This window comes from Adiantum capillus-veneris, chromosome 2 (genome assembly GCF_014529385.1).
Source record: "Adiantum capillus-veneris isolate H3 chromosome 2, ASM1452938v2, whole genome shotgun sequence".
NCBI classification, from domain to species: domain Eukaryota; kingdom Viridiplantae; phylum Streptophyta; class Polypodiopsida; order Polypodiales; family Pteridaceae; genus Adiantum; species Adiantum capillus-veneris.
The window spans coordinates 57,309,914-57,331,437 of NC_140932.1; the positions used below are offsets into that span (position 1 = coordinate 57,309,914).

At 43.8% G+C, this 21,524-nt stretch overlaps 1 protein-coding gene across 1 annotated transcript; it reads right to left on the reverse strand.

Annotated features, from left to right (window-relative positions):
- Positions 1–14,553: 14,553 nt before the first annotated feature.
- On the reverse strand, positions 14,554–16,448 carry LOC147462835 (uncharacterized). The gene has a single exon (XM_086527585.1). The coding sequence runs from the start codon at positions 16,363–16,365 to the stop codon at positions 15,055–15,057; it is 1,311 nt and encodes a 436-aa protein (XP_086383711.1). The 5' UTR covers positions 16,366–16,448; the 3' UTR covers positions 14,554–15,054.
- Between the last annotated feature and the right edge of the window lie 5,076 nt (positions 16,449–21,524).

Genomic DNA, 21,524 nt, shown 5'->3' on the forward strand with positions numbered 1-21,524 from the left:
TCACTACTCATAATGAGGGCAAAAACTTTATAACCTGGACAACAAATTTAATCTTCTATTGACATTCTTCGTCTTTTATCTCTCTCTCTCTCTCTCTCTCTCTCTCTCTCTCTCTCTCTCTCTCTCTCTCTCTCTCTCTCTCTCTCTCTCTCTCTCTCTCTCTCTCTCTCTCTTTGTTCACACTGTAAACTACCTCACATTCTCTAGTCATGTCCAATCCCCGCACACCTCGGTCTAGAGGTGCACGGAGATCAGAACCACCGGGTTATAATCTCGTCTTTATTGGTCAATGACTATATTTGTGGGTACAAGAAATCTACACACCCACGTCTACATGATACTGCATGTAGTGGACAAAACCCCTTTGCCTCTTCTCTAGCTGTAGCATTTTACAGCATCTTAACATCTTTTCATAGTAGATCTTTGTTTGTAGCATGCAGGTACGTCATTCTTGCAATGTCGCTGATGTCTTCTCAAGGCACTTAATTCTTATTCTAGATTTGACGGGATGTGGTGTGTGTGTGACCCTTGGAATCGTCATCTTGCATCACTAATTTTTGTGTATGCTCAATTTGCTCTTCCATTAGCTGAACATGACGACTTATTGTATGGTAGCAACAGTCGAACATGCAGGTGGAATTGCTGGTACGCATGGACTGTCGAGGCTGTGAGCGCAAGAAATTTTCTCGCCATTTCTTTTAACCTTATCTTAAACGATTTCCTCGTCATTTCTTCTAACCTTAATTAAATAACCTAAATCTAATTTAATATAACATATATAAATCTAAATTAATAAACATAAATCTAATCTAACGTAAATCTAACTAAAAATGAACCTAAATCTAATCTCATCTAATCTAATTTAAATAAACCTAGATCTAATTTAACGTAATTAAGTCTACTAAAACCCTTATCTTTAACGTCTTTTGGGATAGTTTCCTATGGAGTTCAAACTCTCTTCTTCTTGTGTGTGTGTGTGTGTGTGTGTGTGGGTGTGTGTGCCAATAAAAAGAGAAAAATGGTATAACCTTTCTATCACTCAAGTGTGGTAGATTGGTTATGGCATTTTCCTCTTGAATAACAAGTCTTGGTTTCAACTCCTCGTCGGCTAGATTTTTAGGTCTCTTTAATTAGTTTCCTACGACGTTAAATTAAACTCTCTTCTTCTCGAGTGTGTGTGCACGCCAATAAAAATAGGAGAAAAATGGTATAACTATTCTATCACCTAAGTGTGATAGATTGGTTATGCCATTTTCCTTATGAATAACATGTCTTGAGTTCAACTCCTGTCGACTAGATCTTTAAGGTCTCTTGGGATACTTTCCTACGATGTTAAAACTCTCTTCTTCTTCTTCTTTTATCTCTCTCTCTCTCTTTGTTTTATATATATCTCTCTCTTTCTCTCTTTTCCTCTCTCAATGTGTGTGCATTCTTTGATTATGCATGTGTGTGTGCGGTTTTTTGGTTTATGCATTCTCTCTCTCTCTCTCTCTCTCTCTCAATGTGTGTGTGCTTTCTTTGATTATGCATGTGTGTGTGCGCATTTTTTCTTTATGCAAGCTCTCTCTCTTTTCCTCTCTCAATGTGTGTGTGCTTTCTTTGTGTATGCATGTGTGTGCGTTTTTTGTTTATGCTTGTGCTCTCTCTCTCTCTCTCTCTCTCTCTCGTTCTATCTCTCTCTCTCTCTCTCTCAAAAACACAATGTGTGTGTGTGTGTGTGTGAGAGAGGGTGAAAGAGAGGGAGAGAGAAAGAGGGGAAGGGACCATGAGAGTGAGGAGAGGGAAGGAGCATACCTGACTCTCCTTCCTCTCCTTGTGTGTGTGTGTGTGTGTGAGAGAGAGAGAGAGGGAGAAGGAGAGAGAAAGAGGGGAAGGGAACATGAGAGTGAGGAGAGGGAAGGAGCATACCTGGCTCTCCTTCCTCTCCTCGTGTGTGTGTGTGTGTGTGTGTGTGTGTGTGTGTGTGTGGAGAAGAAAGAGAGAAAGAGAGAGCAAGGGAGAGCGTTACCTTGCTTGCTTGAGCGTACGTTGAAAACTCAGATCTGAGATCTGAGTTTTTGGACGCTCTCGGTTATTTTTTTTAGCCCTGCCGGCGTCGCTACTACCGTCGCTATGTTACTCTTGACATAGCGACGGTCATAGCGACGGTAATAGTGACGCCGACAATTTTCATATTTCAGCGTCGCAGTATGAGCGTCGCTAATGTTAAGCATGGCTTGTAGTGGATGTGGCTTCTTTATGTGAGGATCAAACCAAGCCTCTTATGGTTAGTGTTCACAGAGAGAGAGAGAGAGAGAGAGAGAGAGAGAGAGAGAGAGAGAGAGAGAGAGAGAGAGAGAGAGAGAGAGAGAGAGAGAGATTCTCTTCAAGGTCTCATTGAGAGGGAGGATTAGTTGGAGGGTGGGAGGAGGTTGGCCAGCTTGCAAATGGTCAACAGTGGGAGGATCTTGGCTAATAGCATGCTCTGAGGCTATGGAGACGAGAGAGAGAGAGAGAGAGAGAGAGAGAGAGAGAGAGAGAGAGAGAGAGAGAGAGAGAGAGAGAGAGAGAGAGAGAGAGATTCTCTTCAAGGTCTCATTGAGAGGGAGGATTAGTTGGAGGGTGGGAGGAGGTTGGCCAGCTTGCAAATGGTCAACAGTGGGAGGATCTTGGCTAATAGCATGCTCTGAGGCTATGGAGACGAGCGAGAGAGAGAGAGAGAGAGAGAGAGAGAGAGAGAGAGAGAGAGAGAGAGAGATTGTCCAATAGCTTGCTCTCAAGCTATAGAGGCATGAGAGAGAGCAAAAGAATCTTTACAATACGGTCAGTAGCCTTTCTTGAACGTCTCGCGTTATGGAGGCAGCAAAGAAGAGAGCTATGGTTGACAGTGGGAGGAGCTTGGCCAGTAGCGTGCTCTAAGGCTACGGAGGCAACAATGCGGGCTTCAATATTAGCATCTTAGCATCCTCTTGGCTTGCAGCGGGAGAAATAGTTGGATGGCAGGAGGAGCTTGGTAGTAGCGGTGTCAACTCTCAACACGTCAAGTAGCTTGCTCTCAAGCTATAGAGGAAGGAGAGAGAGAGAAAAAGCATCTTTATAGTACGGCCAGTAGCCTTTCCTGAATGTCTTGAGTTATGGAGGAAACAAAGAAGAGAGCTATGGTTGATGGTGGGAGGAGCTTAGCCAGTAGCCTGCTCTCAGGCTATGGAGGCAACAATGAGGGCTTCAACATTAGCATCTTAGCATCCTCTTGGCTTGCAACAGGAGCAATAGTTGGATGGCGGAAGGAGCTTGCAGGCTAGTAGTGGGAGTAACAATTGGTCGACGACGAGAGGAGCTTGGCGGCAGCGATGTCAACTTTCAACATGTGAACACGAGAGAGAGAGAGAGAGAGAGAGAGAGAGAGAGAGAGAGAGAGAGAGAGAGAGAGAGAGAGAGAGAGAGAGAGAGAGAGAGAGAGAGAGAGAGAGAGAGAGAGAGAGAGAGAGACGTTACTTTAAGGGTCATCCAAGTGTGAGATAAGAAGTAGAAGCATTTGAGAGTAGTAGGTTTTGTTGAATTAGTGGGCGATGACACTGATACTATTCCCCATTCTTTGCATAGAGGAGGGGCCTTGCCGTGTCGATACATTCAGCTTCTCCCTAACAATTAGTTTAGGCACATGCTACATCCATATGTTTGTCTTTCTTTCAACAATGATCATTGCCCATGTCGGACCCCAGTCTCCAACCTCGCCTCCAACTAAGTGCTTTGCTCAACCCTAGCTCAAGATGATCCCCCATTGTAAAGGACGCCCTCAAGGAGCCGCTTTCTTTCTTGAGAGGTGTTTTTTACAGAGTTTTTAGATTGAATTCGAACAAGGAGAAACGTTTGAAGTTGATGTCCGTGTGCAAGATGTTGAGGATGTCGAAGCTAAATATGAAACTCTTGCAGAGATTACAATAGATAAAGACCATCAAGGAACGTTTCTGATGTCTGGGTGGTTTTTGATTGATTTGTTGGTGAGAGAAACGCACACAGCTTGGAGAAGACGAAGGAAGCTCAAGGCACACAACTGAGAGTATATTACTTAGTGTGCAATGAAAAGATGGATAGACCTAGAGTGATGGCGTATATACAATGCACGGGGGAAAAAACTCTTAAAGAGGGCAAAAATGCCCTGGAGGTCCTAGTGTGTTCACACACATCACCACCACATGTATAAGGTAACAAATCCCCCTGGAATGATGCGGTGAACGAGAGCTAGCACCTGAGTAAAGGGAAGTGCCATGCCCTAAGAACATGATCAGTCCACAAAGGGTAGTAAGCCTAAAGTTTTGCGGAAAGCTTCTCACTTCTCATGAGACAGTGCCTTTGTGAAAAGATCTACAAGGTTGTCCTGTGTTGGCACATAAGCCAAGTTGATCTCTCCTACTGAGAGCCTCTCCTTGACATAGTGGTAATGCACCTCAATGTGCTTTGTGCGAGCATGAAAAACTGGGTTCCTCGCAACTGCCAAGTGCTCTGATTGTCAGTGTAGATAGTGTTGGCAGTGTCTTGTCCAACACCCAAATCATCCATAAGCGTCTGAGCCATACACACTCAACCGTAGCTATGAAGACTGCCCTGTACTCAGCCTCACAACTAGAAGTGTCCACAATAGGTTGCTTCTTGCTCAACCATGATATACATGAACTGGCAAGCGTGAAACAAAAACCACTTGTGGACACTCGCGTGTCAAAACAACAAGCCCAATCTGAGTCGCAATCCTCAACTCCAAACTTACATAGCAATGTCTCTATGTAACTTTTCTGACACAAGGCAATACCACCATCACTCTACTTAAACTGTATGCCCAAATAATGATGCAACAGCCCCAAATCTTTCATCTTGAAAGTAGCATTCAAATCAGCCTTAAATTCAGCAATATGTCTCTCATTTGGTCTAGTGATCAACAAATCATCTACATAAAGAATCACATGAGAAGCACATCATCCTCATGTTTTACATACAATGTTCTTTCTGTTGGACTGTTGCGAAAGCCTTGTTTGACCAAATGAGTGTCATCTTTCTTATACCAAGCACAAGGAGATTGCTACCCATACAAAGCTTACATCTGCACACTTTGTCCTCTTGTCCTTTCTTGACAAAACCGCGAGGCTGCATTACATAAACTTCCTCAAATATATCACCATTCAAGAAAGCAGTAACAATGTCTCATTGATGTACATCCCAACAACCCAACCAAAATGAGTTGCCACTGCGCATAGAAAACGGACAGTATTAGTCATACGACAAGTGGGAGAAAAAGTCTCTTCATAATCTATGTCTTTTTGGCGCTGTGCATAACCCTTTGCAACAAGTCGAGCCTTATGGTGATCGATCTCACCATCCGGCTTGCGTTTCAACTTGTAAACCCAGTTCGTAACAATGGCCTTTTTTCCAGGAGGCAAATCACATAAAGTCCATGTGTCATTTTTTATAAGGGCATCATATTCTGATTGCATGGCAGCCATCCAATTTTTTGAATTCTGTGCTTCATCAAAAGACAGAGGTTTCTTCAACATCATGTAAGCTAGACACAACCAAAGCATAACAATCTGATGCAAAAGATGCATGGCATGAACGTGAACAATTTACTGTCACGCAGTGTATGCACCAGCCATTTTGGCATACCTCTAGCCTATACCTCTAGCCTGCTCATTTTTAGCCCTTTCCTCATCAAGTACATCATGTACATCTGCATCATTAATAGGCTGATCTGTAACATTTTCAAAAACGCCTATAGGCTGTACATTAGCCTCATTTGAATTTACATTCGTATCTCCACCACTGAAAAGAGGCAACAAAGTGTCATAAATGTCACGTGAGCTTACATTACGGTCTCTTCTAGTACATGACAGCAAGGTCTAGACAGAATCTTCCATAAACACTACATCCCGTGAAACCAGAATACGCTTTGTTTGCGGATGATACAACCCGTAACCTTTGCTTTTAGCACTATAACCAAAAAAAAAATATTTGACAGCCTTATCATCCAATTTTCTGCGTTGTGTTTGTGGCACCAAAGCATATGCCAAACAGCCAAAAACACGCATGTGCTCAATAGAAGGCTTTCTATCATGCCATGCTTCATATGGAGTAATAGACTGTAAAGCTTTCGTAGGACACCTGTTAAGTACATAAGAAGTGGCACACATGATGTACTCAAGCCAAAAAGAATGCGGCAAAGATTGACTTTTGACCATTCATCATCCCATTTCCGTATGTGACATGTTTTTCCTCTCAGCTAAACCATTTTGCCAAGGGGTATAAGGCACTCTACATTGATGTTTTATCCCACGACTAGCTGAAGGGGATCGGGGAGCACCACAGACGGAGAGTGAGAGAGAGAAGGAGACACACGACACACAGATATGGGTGGGGAGACTCAAAGGAGTGAACAGCCCCCTATACACTTATGCTATGTATAAGGTATACAAGTCAGTGGGCGCCCAGACTCTGGGCGGTCGGGCAAGGCACAGACGCCTATACCCCAACAACCTCCCACTTAAAGGCAAATGTGCCTTTAAGCAAGGGAACCTAGTCAAAAGACTACAAAAGGTGAGAGAAAACCGCTCTCAACCGATGCCCACTGGCTGGCTGTGATCGTGTGCATCCAGCTGTCCTGCTCCCGTGTTAGTCCATACACCACCAGACGTACCGCACACGTACTGCAAGTATGTACGCAATACCTGCATATCTCCCGCGTGCACTATGCCATCATCAGTCAACAAACGACTGACAATCCCAACTGCAAATGCTCCCAGTGCAGCTGCGATATCCGGTCTCAAGATCAACATCTCATACATGAGACCACCGAATGCCGATGCAATGCTAGCGGGCCCTGCTAGCTCTACGGAGCATGCATCAACATATATATCCCTGGCAATAGGCATCTCTGACTGACAAGGCGTGTCAGCCACATGCATCTCCTGACTGTCCACAAAAGACGCGTCAACTTGTCGTGCAACCTCAGAGCAAACCAGCTGCTCTAGGTGTCTATTGGACAACTATATCCCCATGCTCACTTTCGAGCATAGAAAGGAATGATTACATAATCGCTGACGTCTCAGCCTCCTCTGCAATCATCCACTGCAAACATGACCACTCAATGTGCTGTGACTCACTAGAGCTCTCATGCTCTAACTCCGTATGCATAGACTCTTGCACAACGTCCTCCTGTCGTGACTCACTAGAGCAAGACCTCTCTACCTGTCTATCTTGCATAGAAGTATCTCGCACAACTGACTCTCTGCTTTGCTCAGTCACTAGCAAAGCATGCATGTCTGACTCTGTCACCTCTCTGTGTGACTGCTCAAGTCGTGCCCTAACTGTGTGCACAACGAGCTCACTACTTTGCACTCCATGCAAAGCATCCTGCAACCCATAAGCAAAAGAGACTCGCCTACTCTCTCGCTGTCTCCCTGGCTGCATGATCACAGAGACAACACCGTCTCTCACATGATCCACATGCAATGGGTAACCTGTACCACTCCTGGCACCTCTCGCAATCACTAGCGAACCCAAATGCAACGCAAAAGATCGCTCAAGCAGCGATACCCGACATCCACTATCCCGTAACTGTCTGACTGAGATCAAATCCCGTCTCAGATTTGGCACATAACGCACATGACGCAGGGTAAATCTCATACCACTGGTCAAGGACAAACATACGTCTCCTGCACCTTCAATGTCATACACAACACCATCAGCCATGTGCATACAACCAAGTCTCCCACTAGAAAACGTGCTAAACCACTCACGATGCGATGTGACATGGAAAGTAGCATCTGAATCTAGTAACCAATGTGAAGACAATGTGCAATCCGATATGCAATCTGTAGACATAAGATCGTCTGAAGACAAGCTGGATGTAAATGTGACATCGCTGTCACAAGCATACTCAGTAACCACCGTACTGATCTCACTAGCATCTGTCATGCCCAAATCTGCATCACGCATCTGTCGCCTCCGTTGTCTCAAATGCCTGAAACATCGACGCCTAATGTGCCCTCTATGTCCACAATGCCAACATGTCAAGTCTCTATGCCGTCGAGACTTGCGTGTGGGACCAATCTCTCGCATGGACATAGAAGTGGGACTAGACTTCCATGTAGACATGGATGTCGCGTACATAGCATGTAAACTTGCCATAAAGCATGTAGTCTCCCTCGTAGTCTCCCTCGAGACCTGCCAGTAACAGACTCAAACCAGATGCAAACAATCGTAGACATTGCTAACTCATCAAGATCCTGCCAATCATCATCACGCATAGACTTGGGCTTCGCCGATAAACCACGCAAGGGTTTATCCTGCCCCAAATCTGCCAATGCAACAAGCATATGCTCCTTCCAAGCAACAAAATCACTCCTGTGAGTGTGCCAAGATAATTGTACGCCTGTCAAACCCGTGAGCTAATCACCAAGCCCACACTGTGTGCGGTATCGATGCATACACATGCACAAATCTCCCACCTTGCAAGAACACACGCACGCAAATGCTGAGTGCAACCCACAATCTTTACCTAGATCGCATAAATGATGCGCATAAAACTCCTGGAAAATTTCGCCAGAGTTTCGTCAGAAAACGGCCACAAAACCAGTAACCAAACTGACTGCACGCTCAAAAACCATGAGCAACCAAAGCGCATCAAACCGCACTCAAATGCATGCACAATCTCCACACTTTGCATACATAATTGCAAAACACCTGCAAATTTAGTACACAAATATCTGCTCTACCTGTGACTGCCGAAAACTTGCTAGAGGTATACATTGCCGAGCTCAAAATGCAATCACATTAGTCGATCCCTGAGCATCAAACCACATAAGGCATACATTGTATCCTCCCACGTGAGGAAACTTGTAGCAAGATCACTCTCACATCTGAGAGCAAACCATGTGTGGAATCCTCGACACACAATTAACAACTTAACTACATGCTGCGGCAAAAAATTCAGCATCTCCAGAATTTTTAAAATTCTGATATGACGAGCGCGTCCGGAGCGGGCCCAAATCCCCCAAAGTAGACCCTGATTCGTAGACTGACTCTGTAGGACGGAGCCTACGCAAAAGACTTTGCGATTTTTAGAGCTTCCGGAACGAACTAGGAATTAGCAGCTACACACAGTCTTGAACCTGCTCCTGCTCCTGCTCCACTCTGCATGATGCAATGTCCTCTCAATGCAAGCTCCAACGCAAGAGCTCTGCCACAACAGCATCCAAGCACTCGAATGTCAAGCTCTCCTCCGCCGAGCACTTCTCTAACGAGCTCCACTGAACTCAAAAGCTCCTCTCACCAAGGAAGCCGCAACCGCCTCCTCGACCAAGCTTGACCACACCAAGCTCCTAAGCTCCAAAGACAATGCTCCTCAAGCTAAAATCTCTCTCCCTGAAACTCCACAATCGAACTCCACCGTCGAGAGCGAGCGAGCTATCGCGCGAGCTATCGTCTCGAAGCTCTCAAAGCCATCGTGCTCTCCGCGGTCACCATAGCTCTGATACCAATTGAAGGGGATCGGGGAGCACCACAGACGGAGAGTGAGAGAGAGAAGGAGACACACGACACACAGATATGGGTGGGGAGACTCAAAGGAGTGAGCAGCCCCCTATACACTTATGCTATGTATAAGGTATACAAGTCAGTGGGCGCCCAGACTCTGGGCGGCCGGGCAAGGCACAAACGCCTATAGCCCAACACTAGCCAGAAATGCATTAAATTCATGAGACGTATACTCCCCCCCTCGATCCAAATGAGGGTGCCCATAGGACATTTCAAGACATTTTTAGCCATAGCTAGAAATTGTTTGAAGCACATAAAAACTTCGGACTTCCCTTTAAGCGAAAATACTCATGCATGCTTGGAGTAATCATCAATGAAAGTCACTAATAAGTAAAGGTAATTGCCCAAGGACGGAGTTTGCATGGCCCACAAACATCACTATGCACAAGCTGCAACCTGCATGTGGCCCGAATTGAACCATCCTTTGGAAACTTTGCTGCATCTTACCCAAAATACAACCTTCACAAACATGTTTGACAAGTGCTTCAAGAGGCGGTAAAGAAGCAACCATACCAGATTTTTGCAAACGCAGCAAACTGACAAAATTCAGATGACAAAAACGGGCATGCCAAAGTTTTGCATTTGAAATAGCCCTTGAATTTGCAACTGCATTTGCAAAATTTTATCCACACTTGTCTTACAAAGTGAGCTTATATAGTCCACGGCACAAAAGCCTAGATGCAGCAATTTCATCTGGCACAAAATCCCAAATGCAACAATTTCATCAGCAAAACTGAGATCACGAATTGTACATCTGTCATCCACAAATTTGACTACAAGCCCAAGTCTAGCAAGTGCAGATACAGACAAAAGATTCTTCTTGATCTGAGTTACATAAAGTGCATCAACAATTGTGAAAGAACTGCCATTTGCAACAGTAACCAAAATCTTTCCTACTCCCTGGACCAGATAAGAGTCATTGTTGGCACAAGTGACTGAATTCCCATGAGGGCCAGACTCAAGATAGGTGAACAATTCATGATGTGAGGTAATGCGCTTTGTAGCATCACTGTCGAAATACCACACATGTGAATCTACAACAACTGACATACATACATCATGGACAACAGGATTGTAAGTGCACTCTGCACTAAAAGTCCATTTTGCATCAACTTTATTATCACAGTATCCTTTCATAGAAGACTCAACTATGGCTGCATTTGGAGTGGAACCAAGATTTGCAGTGGAACCATCCTCTTTCTTCTTAGCCTCTTTGGTTTTCAACTTAGGACACTGCTTGATCAATCGATCATTAGCTTTACAATAATGACAACGCATCTTCTTTTTGCCCTTATGATCACCAGAATTGCCAGACAAAGTGCTGCCAGCAGAAGCATTGGAAACAGAAGTTTTGCCACTCGTAGCAGAACCATAAGAAGTGGCTGCATTGCTGTTACCACCCTTTCTTTGAGAAGCAATAAAAGTCTGTTCAATTGCACGTTGTCTAGTCCTATTTTTTTTGGAAAGTGACTCTTGCAATAGTAATGTGCATAATGCATCAAACTTGACAACTTCAAAATTTCCTTGGGTCATAAGTCTCCAAGTACTAGCAAAAGTCTGGTAAATCTGGAAGGCATCAAGAAGAGTCTGCACAAGGAAACTGTTTGAAATGACTTCACCTACAAAAATAAGTTGCTCATTGTTATCCTTGACACCAGTATGGAAAGTTTCCATATCATCCTCCTCATGCGTAATCTTCGACTCAAGCTCTTTACGCAGCAAACCAATTTTAGTCTCATTGCGACATGCATAAAGACGAGCCAAAATATCCCAAGCATGTTTTGCAGATTTTGTTGAAGGAATGTGAAGAACAATGGTGCGCTTCACAGACAACGCAATCAATACATGATCTTGCGCATCCTTTGCATCTCAACAAGATTGTTCTGCCGTAGGCCAAAAAAATCTAATAGCAGCAATCCTTGTAGCAAGACCTGCCACATCCTCAACATCGCCTACATCCTCAAAACAAGGACGTACATCAATGCCCTGCACAATATTTTAGACGCCCTTGGACACAAGAACATGTTGCATCATGTAAGCCCACATAGGGTAATTGTCCCCATCCAATCTATCCTCAGCAGCAAACATCTTGAACGCATCTGTGTTATTGTCAGCCATGGTAAATGCTGCACCTGATGTGAAAACTGCCCGAAAAGAGGAGAAACGAAGGGGGAACAACACGTGCTATATAGCACAATCCGTAGAAGAGTGTAAGGCACCTGTTATGCAAAAAATGGCACTGACAAAATTTTTGTACAAAATGACGAAATAGCCTATGCAGTACTACCTGTAGTGAAAACGGAGGCCGAAATGAGCCCGAATAAAAAATATGAGCAGACTGAGCTATACAAGCATACCCAAAAATTTTGTCGACCTGCGAACGCTCACTAAAGTTCACTCAAATGAGAGAAAATGAGCAGTCGTGTGTTGGAGCAGCTGCTTGGAGACTAATATATAAGCCCGGAAGGACGCACCCTGCTCTGATACCGATTGTTGGAATTAGGGTTGCACAGAAACGCACACAGCTTGGAGAAGACGAAGTGTCATAAAAACTAATATCTAACCAACCCAAATGATTTTCTCATATTAAATTGATCACTTAATGTGGGAGAATAAACGAGAACAAGGGTTAAGATATTGAGATGTGCTTATAGATCTATCTCAACACGGGGCCAATAGAAAAGGGACCCAAATGAGAGATGGTCTATCAAAGAGCAAGGCTAACCAATGGAGCATAAGACCTTAGGGTTAGCTTCATTGAAGACCTCTAGTAATGTGTGTAAAAGTCCTTTGACCTTAGGCAAGCTAGGACTGAGCTTGAGGCGGGAGCCCGACCAAGCTCAAGGTGCTTGTCCTGCTTGTCATGCTTGATGACTAAGGTGCTTGATATTCTTGAGGTGCTTGATGATTGAGATGCTTGAGGTGTTTGACATACTTGAGGTGCTTGACATGCTTGAGATGCTAGGGTTGTACTTGAGGTGAGAACCCATCCCAAGCTTAAACTACTTTAGGACCAAGCTTGTGGTGGGAATTGGGCCTATGCATGAGGGACTTGAGGTGTCATAAAGTCAAATATTCAATCCCTACAAGGAGGGGGCGAGCCCTACGTGAGGGGGGATGAGAGAGAACACCCACACACTCACACAAGGCATGCATGGTACAAAGGAAGCAGAAGGGACACTTATCAAGTTCCTTCCTCATGGTGTGCCTGAAGCCTATTGGTTGGCCAGCCAAGGGGTCCAATGATAATTTAGGAGATTTAATTAATTGATTTTACATTTATCAAGTCCTCTCTCTGAAAGGGGAAAGGGGGACACTTGTCCCAAGGCTACCCTTGCTGCTTGTAATGCCTCCTGCTTGTGATTGTCTAGGCCTGGAGGGGTCCAATGAGCTTCAAGCATGAGCTACAATGGGGGGGGGGGGGGGGGGGCGGCCCAAGCAAGCTAGGGGGTATACTCACCCACACACACTCACAAACACTCTCATTGTGTGCTATGCAAAGTGCAAGAGCTCCCTCTCCCTCTCCAAGCAAGTAGAGGTTGAGAGCCTACACCAACACTCTTCGCTATGGAGTGCAAATCCAACCAAGAGCCATGCTTCAATGCTTAAGCTTGCCATCTCCTTCTTCTTCATTACTATGCTATTATGTATACTAGCAAGAAGAGCTATGATAAGTGAGGAACTAATTCTTTCTCCTATGAAATGTTTCTTCTTCCTCTTCCCTACCCTCATTCCTTGCTAGCTCTCTCCACCTTCGAAGGTGTTTGAGATCTTGGGATTGAGGCTTGGGATAGTTAAATCTTTCTTCAAGTTTATGTTATGTTTGTGATGCATGAAGCTTTCCATCTTCATTGCATCACCTACGTCACAAGGAACACAAAGATTGTATTTTAACAAGTCTCTCTTAATGGAAGAAATGATCATACAAATACCTATTGGAGGGGGGGCCGCGGGCTCCACATAAATCCGGTCCTCAACTGTTATCATGTTCTCTAAATTCTCTCTCTTGCAAAAGTATTGTTCATGCCAAGTTAACTAATTGCTATGATTATGTTGCTTTCTTCAATTATGTTCACCCGCTATGCTCACAAAGTCATTTCTCAAAAGTACTCTCATTAATTTCTGCTACTCTCCAGTTAAATAGGCCAATTCCATTACTCGAAAGAAGATCAAGGCACACTGAGAGTATATTACTTAGTGTGCAATGAAAAGATAGATAGCCCTAGAGTAATGGGCGTATATACAATGCACAGGGGAAAAAACCTCCTAAAGAGGGAAAAAATGCCCCGGCAGTCCTAGTGTGTTCACACACATCACTACCACATGTATATGGTAACATGATCGTATAAAGATTGCTTATTCCACTCATACGCTCGCTTTAGGAAAAGGGTTCCCAAGACCGTTAAGGTTTTAAAGAAAAGAAGAGAGACATTATTGAGAGTTGGAATGAAATGCCAATTATATATTTTTAATTGCATCTTCTAAATGCAAAAATGACTTGTGAGTCCAATCACTTATAGGGCAACTGAGAGTGCCAATTATCCACAACTCGATGAGAAAGATAATTGAGAGCGTGAGAAAAATTCTGCCAATAGTAGTGCATAATGTAGTCACTATCATTCCAAAACATATAAACATCTCATTAATAGGCACCAATATTGCATTTGGTACCACCATCTTTGCCCCTATCAAAGCTAGTTGCAGCTTCAATCCTTCTGCAAATACTAGCACCTTGAAGAGTACAACGTCGGAAAATGGGGTGCAAAGATCATTGGTGCTATCGGCAATTATGTTTACATTTGGAAAATTTTTATATTATGAAATAAGTGGCATGAATGAACATGAAATTATGGGACAAATGCATTTTTGTGAGCAATGACAAATCCAAGCCTTATAAAGACCATGTGTGTCATAGTAAAAGAGAGTGAAACCGGCCTTCACTTGAACTAGTAGATATTTTGGCAGAATATAAAATGACTACTTGGAGACCAATTAAGAGATCATTTGGTTCAAATAAATCAAAAAAATTTAAGAAGATTATGATGTCATAAGTTAAAATTGCTGCTCTCAACAGACCAACTAGCCTGAGTTTCATCAGGGGAATTTTTTTTTCTATGTTCCCAAACTCTTTTCGAGAGATGTTTCCTTCAATTGAGTCTGATTTTTGACCTACAACCATATACTTCTTGAAACGTTGGGATTGTATGTTGCGCAGCATAATAAAAGCATAACAATTACTGCAACCACGTAGTCAAGGTGTTCTTGCGATCATGAGTCCCTCCTATGGTTGAAGAGGCAAACTCATTGTTGTCGTTTCCAAAGAGAGTACCATGCACATGACAATACGTATATTAGAGCTTGGTGTGTGGAGGTGTGCTTCTTTCGTTAATGGTATGGCCTTCTCTCTTCGGAAATTGAAGCTTCAGTACCTGTCACGGGCAAAGTGCATATATAGGGCGATGCATTAATTCATGAGTCGTTGCCTAATGGAAATTAGATTTGGTGGGCTGCCTCCAGATCTACGTCTGCTGCAGCTGAAGACTTAGACGTGATTGTGGTATAAGGTGGCAGCATCCACATCTTGATGGAGCCGTCGAGGCTTCCGGAGAAGGCTACACCTGCACACACGCCACGCAGCTCTTCCACCACGCCCACCCGCAGGCTTCGTACGGGGGCTGTGTGACCCCTCACCACCGCAATGCACTCATGATTTGGGTACCTGCTGAAACTGCTACAGCTACCATGTTGTTGTTGTTGCCTCCACACTCGGATTGTCCTGTCGGCCGAGCCGCTGACGAGGAGTGAGCGCGTACCACTTCCCTTGCTCGATTGCAGCAAGTCCAAGCACAGCACTGCCCGGGCATGGCCTTGCAGTTTCTCTTGCAATCCGAACAGCTGAGCAGCCGGAGCCGCTTTATGTGGCCAGCTTGGCGAGCTCCTCCTCCACACCAACACCTGCCCATCCGAGCCACCTGAGTACAGCAAGCTCTCGTCGGCGCTCATCACCATCGCGTTGACCGCGGCGCCCGGTTCCTGCAGTGCCACGACCATGCAGTGCTTGTAGCGCCGACGTTCTCCCTTGTTGGATGTGAGCCGGCGGCACCAAACTTTGATGGATTTGTCAGCAGAGCCGGTATACAGCAGGCCATCCGCAGCTCCCACCAGCATGGCGTTGATGGAGTCGATGTGTGCGTTGAAGGATTCCTGGCATCGCATGGTGAGCAGGTTCCATACCTTGACGGTGCGGTCCCAGGAGGCGGAGTAGAGGAGGGTGCGATCAGGTGAAAAGGCGAGGGCGCTGATGGTGTCGGTGTGCTGCAACCAGGCGTGCTTCTTGCCGTGGCGCCGCGTTTGCACGTAGCGGTGCTGCAGAGTCCAGTTGTGGAACAATTGGCCAAGGCTAGGGAGCGAGGCTACCGGCTGGAGGTGTACTCCACCGGTTGCCGATGTCCGCCAGAGTCGGATTTTGAGGTCTTTGTGGGCGGTGGCCACCCATTCGGAGCCATCAACTGAAACAGCGGACGCTGGAGGAAGGGTTGGAGCCGGCGACATGGCAGACGACGATAAGCCGAGCTCTGGCCAGGCCTGCAGGCTGTTGGTGTCCCCTTGGCAGCTGCTGAAAAGGAGACCGTTGCAGGTAGCAAGGCCTGTGACAGGGCCGTCGGCTTGGGACTCCGATGCTAAATGCAGGGAGTTGCTATATTGTTGGGATTGTTGACAGGCATGAGAAAGTGGATTGAGATATTCAGGAGAGGGGAAGGCGAGGGTGGGACTGACGCGGGCACTAGTGATGACGCTAGGCATTTTGGCTGTGTGCAAGAGCAGCTTGAAAATTAGGGGGCTCAAGACGTACTAGTTGTATTATTGTATTAATGCAGTAAAGGGTGCTTGAGAATTACAGCAGGCGGAATGGGTTGTACAAGCTAGGCGCTCATTATATAGGTAGAGAATAGAGATGGATAGCTAGTGTCATTCCATTTGCGTGTGCCAGCTACAACACACAGTATCACCTCCTGATATGGTTCCGAATCGCAGGACGTTGATGGGAGATCCACATGCTCCCTGCTCCGCAAACTCTCCCCCTTCCACTTCATAGGTTTGTATCCATTTGTTTAAGCATGCTCAATCTCATGACGCCAACTCACCAGTCTCCGCATTATTAAATTTACAGCATATGGTCTTTAATAATGGCGTAAGCACTAAGCAGCAGCTCTTCTGCAAGATACCCATCTCTCATTTACGCACGTTCCCATTCAGTCTACATATTTGGCCACCAGCTGCGGCCAGGGCTGGAAATTGCAGGGCACCCTTGCTCTTCCTTGGGAAGGGGAACTTTTATGGTTGCCAGTCCCATGGGAAGGGTAATGTTGTGGTCCAACCTTCACGATGCAGCGTTAAAAATTTTTCACCCTTCCAATCTAAACACAATAAGGTTGTGATTGTGAATCTTGGCATTATAGAATCTTGATTGCAAATGTGTTGTCCTAGTACAATCAAACATATAAAATGAGATGTAGACGGTGGGCTGATGTTGTTGCATTGCGAGGTCGGGACCAATCAATTTAAATGCAGGCAAACTATTCTTGAAACAAAAACCGCAATGCCAATTCATATGCCAGGTATCAAAGAGGTAAAACTTTTGCGAAGATTTAGATGGGCTATTTAGCAATAGTGGTTGTCCGCCAAGGACAAAAACTTACCATTTGTTGATTGCATGCATAGAAGGCAGATTGGCTATCACACTATATACTAAATAGTGGCTCCCAATGAGTATCTCCAATCGCTTCGAGTTGAGCGCACAATAGTGCGTTAGTGAAAAATCTCAAGTTTGCAAAAGCACAGTAGACTCGAGAGCAAATGAAATTTCAAGCAATTATCATAAACCTCCTAAGCCCAAGCTCAGAAGTAGTGATGTGTAGCCCCATTATCAGTCCAAGTAATATATGATAGAAATATAGTATTCTGAATAACATAAAAGGAAAGTCTCAATAAGGGACTCTCCACTCTCGACTCTAGAGTCGACACCCAATTTCCAAAGTGGGCACCTAGTTGTACATGTTGGATAGTGGCTAGCATGAAGTAATCCCTGCAAGGCAATTTGGGAGCTTGCCCTTCTTGGGGAAGGTTTACTATGCAAGGACCCTTCATTGAGGAAGGGATACTTGACCAACATTCTCTTTTGAGTGAAGGGCTTACAAATTTTTTCCATGCATGTGCAGGGCAAAACGCCTCGGGAAGGGCGGACAGGGTTGCAATTTCCGGCCCTGCACCAGCCTCTTGATCATGACTCAGTAGTGGTAGAGTAAAACTTTCTCCTTATTAAAATGTTTTCCTTAGAACTCGCCAAGTAAATTAGAAGGTTTTCATGTTGAATCCGTTCAATTTTTGTAGGGTTTTTTCCCGCTTGAAATTTAAAGGTAGATTTCATATTTTACGGAGTAGGGAAAGGTCGTGACTCATTGGCGATGGCGGAGGCCGGGAGCCATGGGGAGCACATATCAATCGGAAAGATCAATGCATGACCTTTCCCTTCCGTCAAGTGTGGGGGGGGGGGGGGGGGGGGCATGCAATGATTGCCAATGATTGGTAGGGATTTATTATAGATGCTAACGTGTTGACAACATAGTAAAGTAGCTCGAATCAATAGAAACAACTTCGATTCCAACTGCTCAGGCGACGATGATTGATTGAGTATGATGTTGTTGTCAAGGTTGTGGGTCTCATTTTTATTACGACTGTTAAGGTGGCAGCAATCGAACGACCAACCTTTGTATTCCATTGAATAATTTAGGTGAAATTGAGGGCGCAAATCTACTTCCCTCCGACCCCCGACGTTGACAGGGATGCATTGCAAGGTGAAGAGCTCACATTGAGGTAGGTTAACCCAAAACACAATTCTAAAGGTTAGACTCTAAGTCCGTAGCGTGTGTCTTGGTTGCAACCAAATTTGTAGCCCACTTGGGTGCTACACTAGAAACACACACTAGTTCCTTTGGTTGTGTCAATGGAATCTTAGAGAACAAGAGCCCGATGCAGGTGTATAACTCTCTGGGCCAAAGGAGAGTGGGAGGAAACAAACAATGTGGTTAAACTAGTGTATGTGCTTTGTAGACAATAGCTCAGGGTGCTCACTATGTGTAAAATTTCTCTATCACGGAGAATCAAAGATCTAGTTGAAAACGAGCTTGAACATGAGGCTAAGTTGAAAGAAGAGGAACAACACAAGATCATTCGTGACATCTGGTAGGCATGATAGCATAAGCGAACACAAAAATTGACAAGATGAAAAGCTATCACAACAGAGATGATGAAGCAATGGTGATGATAAACAGTTGCTAGTTAGGGACCCTTAGAGTAACATGTAGTTCTTGGAAATTTTTTGTTTCAAGATTGTGTACCTTGGCACATGCCTCCCAGATGAGACAAGTTCATGGATGCATCAGAGAGAAACTATTGGGGCTCCTTGTATTGTTCAGATGTTACAAAACCAGTGAATGAGTAACTCCCTTTGTCATCCAATCCATGCATCTCCCATAATAACTCCCCCACTTCTTGATTCTTGTAACAACAAGATTGACCATGCTTGCAAATGGAGTTGTTGAGGAAAGTAACGGTAGGAGCATGGGAGTGGGTGACGAGTCCCATGATATACATCCTCACCTACATCTCCCAAGTCCGGAGGATTTTGACCTTGCAAGACCAATGAACCTACCTTGATCACCATAAGTGATATCACGCTTATGATCATAACGAGATATCAAGTAATGAAATGCAGGGGACAGCTGTAAGAGCTTGTACTAAAGGTCCATAAATACAAGTAGCAAGAAATTTAGCTTACGGACACAGAGGCGAGGATGCATTACCACTATTTACAACCAAATCCACTATCATATCCACCTTATTTTAGTACAATACAAAGTTAATATTGCTTTAAACGGTTTCAGTTATTTCTTTAAACAGTATAGTGTAGAGTCAAAACAACAAATGAGGCTTTGCAGCCTATTGATTGAGCCATTCTATTGTAGTGATTGTGCGAGAGTGTATGAACTGAGAACTTATCACTGCAACAAACCCTACATATTCATCTATGACATAGAACATAAAGTTATCTCTGCTTATCTCTAAGTTAAATCTATCTCCTTCATCTTTTGTATTTGTGTTAGCTCCTCTTTTGTGTGTCACAAAAAGCACATATATTCACAACAATAGACATTTTGACAACACAACCACAACTCCAGCTCGACAACATTACAAGGTTCGTTTTTTAGCATCTAATTCCCCATGCTTGTGCATTTTCTTGGTCAACACATAAAGCCTACGGAGTAGGGCATGGCTTCCATTTCTTATAATTTCTTGAGAGACCACAATGCCAACTCTCCACCATACTTTTGTATGGCACTTTTGCATGATGTGCATTGTATATCTAGCATTTTCACTTTGTGAAACTTCATTGCAATAAAAAATGTTTAACTAATTACATTGCTTTTATGTATCTTGACACAAGCATTATCATTTGGCTTGTACAATTGGACGACACCCATAAAGATTATCACGTCAATAGTGTGGTTTATTTATTTTAGTCTGTTGATGCTCTTTGTATTTTTTGAGTTTGTCAATGCTTCCTTAAGTTTAGTCTAGCTACATGTTATCATCACTAGTACATGCTCAATCTTGATCATCGTATATAAATCTCAAATAGACACACACTTCTTTTCTGAGTTGGACAATTCAACTTATGTATTGTAGTACTCAATGCACTCTATACATGTTTCCTATGTTCCTAGCTGGTTGATGCATCTTATATATTGCAACCCAACGTCTCCTCTGCATAATTCTATAGCACGAGAAAAACCCTTTATCAGTGTTCTCCTACTCAAATATGTTTTGCACCAAGTTTTATGATCAACAACCAAGCCTCATTTCTCCCTCTGACTATGACAACACGTAAGTCTCTCTCTCTCTCTCTCTCTCTCTCTCTCTCTCTCTCTCTCTCTCTCTCTCTAGTTCTACGAGAAATAAGGAAAAACTAACTAAGTCTAATTAGAGTAACAGTGGATGCTTTAAACCCGATTTAGAGACAAAAAGGGTAATAGTACCAAGTTGAATGGCAATCTACCAACAACTACCAAAGTAGGTTAATGATTAGGGTTTAAACATAATGATTAGGCTGGAACTCGAGGGCTGTAACCCTTTGTTCGATTCAATTACCCCCTTTAGTAGCCCTCTGCTATATAGTGAGAGCTATGGGACATAGCTTGCTTCTTCCCAATGCTCATCAAGTTTCAAGCTCAGCTATTATTGTTGTATATGAATTGGTTCTACTAATCCGCTCTTGTTCCACGACAAAAGCTGAGGCGACAAAAGTCACAACCAACTAACCAAGTAACCAATTGTGCTCAAAAATCTATCAAAACATGTACGAAAAAGAGTAGTGCCTTGGTCTCCACTGCTCAAACAGTTGTAGAGGAAGCCATGAAATTGGATCATTTTACAGACAACTATAGAGGTAGTCAATTATCATATATGTTTGATAAATACAGATGCACTTTTATAAAAGAAAAAATCACCAATGCACTAATGTACTTGTTTACTTCAATGTTAGATGCTTGATGTCAATCTACATATGTTGTGTTATGTTCTATAGCAACATCCGCTAAGCAAGACTAGTGCAAACACTTAACCAAAAGTCCTTGTTGTTGGCATTCGATGCACCTAGAATATGAGATAAGAGTGGAGTAATCTAACCATCCCCCCAAAATGAAGATGCTTCCGTTTAATGAGTAGTGGGCGGTTGTAAAGGGATGTTTTTCTTGAATATCTCCAAAAAGGGAGAAACAACAAGCATTGCCTCTTTAATTTGAGTCTCTAGTATAGTATATAATATTAATTTATTTATTTTCCTATATTTGAGGGATTTTTTGGAAAAAAGAAAACATCTCTTGAGTTTGTATAGGGTAAAACAC